General features: G+C 37.1%; 1 protein-coding gene across 1 annotated transcript; it reads left to right on the top strand.

Moving 5' to 3' along the window:
* Positions 1 to 3,310: 3,310 nt before the first annotated feature.
* LOC112048907 (aldo-keto reductase AKR2E4-like) lies at positions 3,311 to 7,784 on the top strand. The gene is made up of 7 exons (XM_024086610.2): positions 3,311 to 3,449; positions 3,995 to 4,093; positions 4,685 to 4,855; positions 5,264 to 5,377; positions 5,667 to 5,828; positions 6,823 to 7,029; positions 7,365 to 7,784. Exons 1-7 carry the CDS (start codon positions 3,414 to 3,416, stop codon positions 7,581 to 7,583), a joined length of 1,008 nt encoding a protein of 335 aa, XP_023942378.1. The 5' UTR covers positions 3,311 to 3,413; the 3' UTR covers positions 7,584 to 7,784.
* The last annotated feature ends 1,673 nt before the right edge of the window (positions 7,785 to 9,457 follow it).

The following is a 9,457-nucleotide window of genomic DNA, read 5'->3' on the forward strand; positions in this document are numbered from 1 at the left end:
ATAATTCTGATTAACCAATAAGTACTTGGGTATCTAAGTACAAGTCTTAGACACAAATTACAATGACATCTTTAAGATGTGATTTAAATATCTATTCTCCTTTTCGTTGTCTTTTGAGAAGATGTTCATTCACGCTTACGTTGAAAATGCTCACATTATACCTCATCGGTCATCGGTATCAACCCACATTCGGCTCACTGCAGAGCTCGGGTCTCCTTTAAGAGTGAGAGGGGTTAGGCCTATAGTCCACCACGCTGGCCCAATGCGGATTGGCAGACTTCACACACGCAGAGAATTAAGAAAATTCTCTGGTATGCTGGTTTCCTCACGATGTTTTAATTTCTTTAAAATGCACACAACTGAAAAGTTGGAGGTGCATGCCCCGGACCGAATTAGAACCCACACCCTCCGGAATCGGAGGCAGAGGTCATATCCACTGGGCTATCACGGCTCTCACATAGTTACGAGGTTTCCAAAACGCCTTGGTCCGAGAAGAGCCCACAAAAAACTCAGCCAAGGTTTTTTTGTTTACTATCAAGTCAAATTGCACGAAACTTTTCGCATCGACGTTTCTAATTAGAACGACTAAAATGTGTTATGCCTTTCCGGCTTCTGTGTTTTGTGACTCTTATAGTTGGTCCACCTTCAAGGCAAGGTCTTCTACGCAAGCACAATCCTACTTTATTCATCATTGCTTTCCATCAAGATTGATTGTAATTAATCGCAAGTACATATTAGAATTAAAAAAAGAGCAATGTTCTCTCACTCATAAGTAAGATTTCTGTTTCGTCTAGTTCATTAAGATGATTTAAACAATAAATTGGGTATCTAAATAGGTATCTAAATTTTGAACCTGAATGTAATAAAATGATTTATTTATGATGCAGGTGAATCCTACATGCGCAAACCTGGATATAGTAGCTTATTGCCAATGCGAAGGTATTGTTGTTACGGGATACGCACCATTCGGTTATCTTGTACCACGGCCTTCGTCAAAAATGACAGGAATACCCCTTACATTTGAAGATCCCATATTGGTGAGGATGGCCAAAAAATATGGGAAAAAGACTAGCCAACTTGTTTTACGTTATCCGGTAATATATCTCGCAATGTTACTTTGTTTTCTTACCATATTCTTTATAAGTCCGGGATTTTTAAATTATTTTATCCTTTTTCAATTACGTTTTAAGTTTCGTATAATTAAAAAAAAATCTAAACTTAAAGTTTTATTTCAAACAATTTAGAGTTTTTTGAACACTATTCTCTACATATCTTTTGTAATACTTATCTTTCAAAATCCATTGAGTTTTTTTAATACGTAATAGTGTTACTTAAATAAACTTGAAAAGTCAGAGAAGGATATGACGTCACTCGACTATTGTCGGAGTCATTCGAAGCTAGGTGGCGCGAGTTCTTTCCGTGAATAGTAGGAGTTAGAGAGTGGGAGCGATCGGGCGGGAGTGACTGGTGATAAAAGGCGCTAGCTTTACGGTCAGCTAACGGTTTTAGTGTTCTCGTGGCGTTCGAGCCGTCCACATCTATTGTTTTGTAATTCTTCATGGATTATATGGATGGTGCCCTACCTAAGTTGGTAAATTCGGGTTTCAGCGAAAGTAACAGGCAGGAAAAAGAAAAGAATATTATTATCCTATTTAGTAATTTTATGTATTGACTCTTTTTTACAGATCGATCGTGGTATTATACCTATCTCAAGCTCACAAAACAAAACTCAATTATCAATGAATATGGACCTCTTCGATTTTAGTCTTACTCAAAAAGAGGTGTATACTATAAATGAGTTTAATAGAAATGTACCAGTTTATACTACGCCTGGAGAAGAACGGATTGCGGTGTTTCGTAAAATGTACGAGGCTTTATAACGGCCTACGGCCTAATAAATGTTCACTAGGCCAGTACATACCTATTAGCTTCTACATGAGTATTTTTATAACACATTTGCTCGTAAAGTAGCTCTTATTTCATCAATGTCAATATTGTAATGTTAAGTAAAATGCACATGTGCTGTAATGTAATATAAAACCTTTATCATCCGTTTATAAGCAAACGGTACTTTTCTAAATCTTCGCTAAGAGTTTTTATGTCTGAAAATTTATGAATAAAATTAACTTTGTGAGATAAAATATAATAAAAAAACATTTATTTCATTAATTTTAATAATTTTTGATAATATTTATATTTACTCTGAAAGTATTCACGAGCACCCTGTATAGGCAAGTAGCTCATTATTGTCGTGACGTTCGATCCGTCCACACCTGTATTATGTATGCTGTTGTTTTACATGTTCTATAATGATTGCCAGTTCCGACTGATGACGACGAATGCCGGTGTGCGAACAATCGTGTTTATGTCACACCGTTACACTAAGAAATGTTTAAAAAACATATAGTATTTAAACTATCGTGAGTGTTATTCATATTAATTGATTATGAAACACGGCTAGTCGGGCATACTCCGACGTAATATCACGTGAGTTTTAGCCGTGTTTCATAATCAATTAAAACATATAGTATTATTATATAAGATATTTAAATAATAAAGTAAAAAAAATAATTTGGAAATGTAGGACGTACCCTAATTTTTACAAGGTTTTATTTAATTAAATGCTTAATTTATCTACATAATTATTTATGCTAATTAACAATTTAATTAATTACAATAAATATGTACAGCATAATTTTCCGTACGTCCGATCATTCGTCTGTCTGTCTCTCACTTTATAAAGCGCCACCTGAGGCGTAATATGTAAGCTGCATGAAAATGTATTGGAGTGTTTACTTCCCTGGGCGTGACGGCCTCCGTGGCGCAGTGGTGTGTGCGGCGGATTTAATTGGTTCAAGTCTGGCTGGCGGGAGGCTTCGGCTGTGGCTAGTTACCACCCTACCGACAAAGACGGTAGGTTTAACATGAAAAAAAATCATCCAAAATACGCGCGCGGCCTCTGCTCTCCGGCTGCGACCTAGAGTAAACAAGTCCAGTCAGCGGCCGCGCACTTTGCTTGCCCCCGCCCGTTACTTAGCGTACCCTTCGGCGGGAGTTTTGTGATCAGGCTTCCTGCCGTGGCTTTGGCTGGGCATTTTATCTAAGTATATAATATGCGCGGCTTCCGGCCGCGCGCGTATTTATCCTCCGTACGTGACTTCGCCTGCCCAGGCTATGACTGGGAATTTCACCTAAGCATATAACTATGCTAGGTGACGTAGCGTAAAACACACGAAAATATAAATCGAAGGGGTTGAAAGTGTACATTGATTTTTATGCGGACGTAGTCGCGGGCGTTCGCTAGTTATGAAAAGAAAAACTTGAAAAACTTGTTGTGTAACCACATTACCCAGTAGTATTAAAAATGCATAGTACAGTGCTTCGAATTTTTTAAATTATAAAATTTTGCTGAAATGCGGATCGTCGTAATTATTTATCTGTTGGAAGTGGTAAGTAATCTTTACTTCATAATATCAATTTAATAAGCTAAGAGTGACTCTGGTTCTTCTACGATGCGATGATTTCCGATTCGATCGCGCAGAGAAACTGCAAGCATTTTGAGTGACTTTGAGTACTACTTATGACTTCTGGTAAAGCGTAAGTAAAATATCGTTTTCGTTTAATATTGCTGATGTGGCAGGATAGTGCGAAGGACCAGGCCTCGATTGGAAACCAGGGCTGATTTAGAATGAAGATGTATGCGCTTACTAGTGCGGGGTCGCCATTCCAGCACTTTGGGACCCCAACGTCATCGGCTTTTAGAACTATGTGCCCCGCCCATTGCCACTTAAGCTTCGCAACTCGTTGAGCTATGTCGGTGACTTTGGTTCTGCTGCGGATCTCCTCACTTCTGATTCGATCCCGCAGAGATAATATTAACATAGCTCGTTTCATCGCCCGCTGTGTGACTCTGAGCCTTCTTATGAGGCCCATAGTTAGCGACCCAGGTGCACACGCGTGGGTTATTGAATTCAATGAACGTAATCCTTTGCAGGTAGAGTTGACTTGTTCTAGTAACGTTTGTGGTGACAAATATAAGATACTGAACGATGGCAATTTAATACCAGCTGTCGCTTATGGTACTTGGGCTGATGTAAGTAGTACCTTTGTTTTGTTTCAATAAAACTATGCGATCCCAAAATTTCATTTCCGACGAGGTATCTCGTTTTAAAATGTTACGTTTGGTCCACTCTTCTATAAAGCTGTGAAACGTGGGTCCTGAAAAAGGAGTGTCGTCGACGTTTGCAAACATTTGAGATAGTTGGGAATTAAGAAAAATGTTGGAAATCTCATAGAATCACTTTATCTCAAATGCTTAAGTGCTGGAGAGAGCAAACTGCAAGCGCGAGCTGTACCTACAACTGTAATGAGGCGGAAGGTTGCATTTTTCGGAGATCTGCAAAGAGGACCCCTCTACAAGTTTCGTAGGTTGATCGTAGAAGCAAGATAGTCGGGAAAAGGGCACAAGGACGGTAGCAACGTAAATAAGTGGACGATATTAAGGAGTAGACCAAGAGTAATTACAGCCAGCTGAAAAATATCTCTAGGGATCGGAAAAGTTTTCTCTATCTGACCGCAAAACTTCAGTTTGAAGAGAGCACCTGATGATGATGATGATATGAAACTAGTTATTTGATAAGTACCACTTTTTCATAAAGTCAGATTATTTAGTAAAATGTTTTAGGTACCTGATTTGCCTAAAGTCATTCCATCTGTAATACACGCAATTAAAGTTGGATTCAGACATTTGGATACTGCATATCTCTATGGAAATGAATGTTTAATTGGAGAAGCTCTCTCTATTGTATTCAGAATGGGAATTGTTTCTAGAGATGAAATGTTTATAACGACTAAGGTAAATAAAATGTTAAACAATAATAAACTTTTTACTGTCTGATTTAAAAATAAGCTACTTACGTAAGGAGCTTGCACATTACTACTTACTACAGGTGCAGCATACGTATAATAGATGCCGTATACTCAGTAATTATGCAGTTTACTGTGCCGTTTAGAAGCAACACCATGTTACTTAAAAAGCTCTGTATACAACATGGTGCCGGCTGTATGCGTAACTGTGTCTGGTATACTACTTATTTTAAGTATCGCACACCAGAATTTTTTTTTAGTGCATGTTGTCGGTTAATATTTATACTACCCTACTACCTACTTTTATACTACCTACTGCCTACTTTGGGGCTAAGTAGTGATGTTTATATTGTACAAGAATATTTATTTATTTTTATTATCAGGTTTATTATTTCAGTTGGACGCATCTGTACCATTCCGAAAACACGTGGTACCATCACTTAAGGAAAACTTGAAGAGATTGAGGCTGGAGTACGTCGATCTGTTCCTCATTCATAACCCATATAATGTGGTAGGTGTCTACTTGATGAATATTTGTATTTAGTGTTGATATTTTGAGCAGCTGTGATAGCCCAATGGAAAGAAGTCTATCTTCGATTCGGAGGGCGTAGACTTCCGACTTTTCGGTTTTGTTCATTTTATGAAATTAGATATCACGTGTCTCAAACTGTAAAGAAAAACTTGAGAATTTTCTTAATTCTCTACGTGTACTATATTCACTATTATCTTCTTTTCTATTTTTACCATGAAAATGACTGTAGTGTTTGTAAGGTAGGTATTTAATAACCTTTCTTTTTTAGTTCAATTACTCCAATTTTGATATCTTAGACATTTGGAAAGGCATGGAAGATTGCAAGAGGCTTGGTTTGGCAAGGTCCATCGGCGTTTCTAACTTTAACAGTTCGCACATCAACAGGATGCTTAGATACTCAAAAATAAGGCCAGCAGTGAATCAGATAGAGGTGAGTGTTTATATACAGGATGTCCCTCAAATGGCACGACATACTCTGAAGGCTGATAGCTGACATCAAAGTCTACTGAAATAATGGAATACTAGTATATGTTGCCAAAATTTTACAAAGTTGATTATTCTACAAAATACAAAAATCCCTTCCTCTAATGCAATTTATTGTGGTAATAAATGTGTTGGAAAATTATTTTCAAATTGTTATTCCAATTAGTTTCTACTATGAAGTCAGTTTTTTCCAAAAAAAAAATATAGTCTACTTATTTTTTTATGTCCTGTTCATTTCTTTGTATGTACTTTTAACAGTCACAGCGAAAAATAAAAATGTACCAGGAAAAGTTTAAAAACATGTTCGTTAACTAAGGATTAAAAAAATGGGACATTGTTTTTTAAACCTTTGTTAAAGTTGTTATATTTCCCTATTATATGAATTTTTTATAGGTAGGTAGGTTTAAGTAAATTTTACTAATTCAAAATTATTCCCGCCCGTTGAATAACAAAAAAGAATTAAATTTAATCATTGGATAAATAGTTGAAATAAAAAAATTTTTGAAGGTTTGGAGTAGGACTTAGATTGAATTTTCATCTTGTCCATTATGAATTGAGGGAATTACAATGTAGGGAGTGAAAAGTATATGGTGATGTTATGTATTTAGATAAAATGCCTAGTGGTGTTATGTACGTAGATAAAATGCCTAGTGGTGTTATGTACTTAGATAAAATGCTTAAAATGCCAAAGCCACGGCAGTAGGCCTGATCACAAAACCCCGGCTGAAGGTTACGCGAAGTAACGGGCGGGGGCCAGCAATGCGCGCGGCCGTAGGCTGCACTTGTTTGCTCTAAGTCACAGTCGGAGAGCAGAAGCCGCGCGCGTGTTTTCGAAGATTTTTTTTCATGTTAAACCTACCGCCTTTGTCGGTAGGGTGGTACCTAAATAAATCTAATAAAAATAAATCATTTTCGTATCTCATTTAAGTCACGCGTTACAGGTGAATCCTACAAGAACAAACCTAGATATAGTAGCTTACTGCCAAAGCGAAGGTATTGTTGTTACGGGATACGCACCATTCGGTTTTCTCGTACCACGTCCATGGTCAAACATAACAGGAATACCACCTACATTTGAAGATCCAACATTAGTGAGGATGGCAAGAAAGTATGGAAAAGAGACCAGCCAAGTTGCTTTACGGTATCAGGTAAGTATAATACATTTTATTCGTTTGAAAGTTAATTTTTTGTGAAATAATTCACAATATATTGTACTTTTAACGTTTTTTTCCAAAATATGAATTTATCACTCTAATTTTGGAATTTAATCTAAAACTAAACGACTTTTGGTTTGTCTGGTTTTGACTTTCCAATGAATTTATTTTTTCCTAAATCAACTAGTTGTATGTGTTCAAAATACAAACAAAACTATTCAAATTCAACGCTCAAGTTTATTAATTACAGCAAATCTAAAGCAGCAAAGACAATAACATATTAATTACTTTCGTGTTGAATATGTAAATGTATTGAACTTTTCTTGCAGATCGACCGTAGTGTTATACCTATCCCAAGATCACAAAACAGAACTCATATATCCTCGAACGTGGACCTCTTCGATTTTAGTCTTACTCAAAAAGAGGTGTATACTATAAATGAGTTCAACAGAAACCTACCAGTTTATGCTGATGATGGAGGCGAACTGATCGCGTTGTATCTCCAAATGTACGAAACTTTATTAAGTTTGCCTACTTATTGTAAATAAGTCTTAAAACGAGGACCAACAGTATACACGTTACATGTTATTACTCTTTTGTTATACAGCATTTGGTTAATATATGATCAGTAATGGTTTATCACTATAATTGTCTACATCCTCATAGAACATATATATTTCGACATAACATATAGAACATAGAACATAGAACATAGACATTTCCCAGGTGTAAGTGCAATAAATGTTATAACTTTAATAACTCAAGGTGTTTGTTTATTATTTTGATTTAATTTATGAAACGGCCACGTGGTAGAATTCAAACCCGATGGTCGGATCTTCTCAAGGAGTCCGTACCTTTTACAGTGCCATCCAAACGGCAAACGACCGTGCTAATGGCGAGGGGCCGAATGAAGAGAGAGAGAGAGAGAAAGAGATTTATTTGATGATTTTCCAAAATATTGCGAGGTTTTTAATTTCACTCTAGATGTACTAATAACAACTGTATTATTAGCAATACAGTGTATAATGGGTATGTTGTTAAAAATAGTTATTTTGAAGAAGAAGAAGAAGAAATACTTTATTGAACACAAAAATACAGTTATAAATTAAAACAATAAAAAGATAAATTAAACTTAGCAAGGCGGCCATATTACTAAAATGAATTTTGAATGATCTTTTTACCCTAAACGGTACAGACAGGAGATACATATTTAGGATGAGAGGACGTTTGTCAAAAGTGATTTTGACAATTATCTCAAAAACTACAAGGTCCAATTTGATGTCATTTTCAGTGATAGGTTTGGGTTTGATTGGTGCATTTTAAAAGATAGATGTCATGGTACCAACTCGAGGGCGCTGCAGTGAAAAAAGGTAATACAAAAGCAAAAGTATTACTCCGTTTTTTCTCAGTTCTTGGCTGCACTTCCAAGATTGATTTTTCTTTCATCACCTACTTCGTCATTATCAACTTATATTCAGCTCACTGCTGAGCTCGAGTCTCAGAATGAGAGGGGTTAGGCCTATAGTCCACCACGCTGGCCAATGCGGATTGGCAGACTAGACACGTGCAGAGAATCAAGAAAATTCTCACTTTCCTCACGATATCCTTCACCGTTTAAGACACGTGTTATGAAAAGTTGAAGGTGCATGCCCCGGAACGGATTCGAACCCACATCCTCCGAAATTGGAGACAGAGATCAAATCCACTGGGCTGCCCACTTCGTCGCCGAAAAGTAACTCAGAAAAAGTTGTTCAAACGGAAAAAGAGGGGCTTCGAGACTGACCTACCAGACTATTCTACAAATACTCTTTTAATAGAAGAACTTTTGGCTTACCGTATCATCATTATCAACCCAAATTCGACTCACTGCTGAGCTCGAGTTTCCTCTCAGATTAAGAAGGGTTAGGCCAATAGTTCACCACGCTGGCCCAATGCGGATTGGCAGACTTCACACACGCAAAGAATTAAGAAAATTCTCTGGTATACAGGTTTCCTCACGATGTTTTTCCTTTACCGTTTGAGATACGTTTAATTTCTTAAAATGCACACAACTGAAAAGTTGGAGGTGCATGCCCCGGACCGGATTCGAACCCACACCCCCCGGAATCGGAGGCAGAGGTCATATCCACTGGGCTATCACGGCTCTTAACTAATAGAATATTAAATCACCGTATCTTATCTAATAGAATATTAAATAATTAAATAATATTCTATATTTGTGGTGCCCATATCTAAATTTCTAAATCTCAAAATGGAACTTCATAGTGTTATCGCCGTTTAGTGTTGGAAATAGTAGTCTGTGACGGATATGACGTCGCACGATCTCGTGTTGGGTGTTGCCTTCAGTGTGCTCGTGGCGTTCGAACCGTCCACATCTATTGTTGTGTAATTCTTTATGGGTTACTTAGAATAGGCGGGGAGA

Source organism: Bicyclus anynana, chromosome 8 (assembly GCF_947172395.1).
Source record: "Bicyclus anynana chromosome 8, ilBicAnyn1.1, whole genome shotgun sequence".
In the NCBI taxonomy this organism is placed as follows: Eukaryota; Metazoa; Arthropoda; class Insecta; order Lepidoptera; family Nymphalidae; genus Bicyclus; species Bicyclus anynana.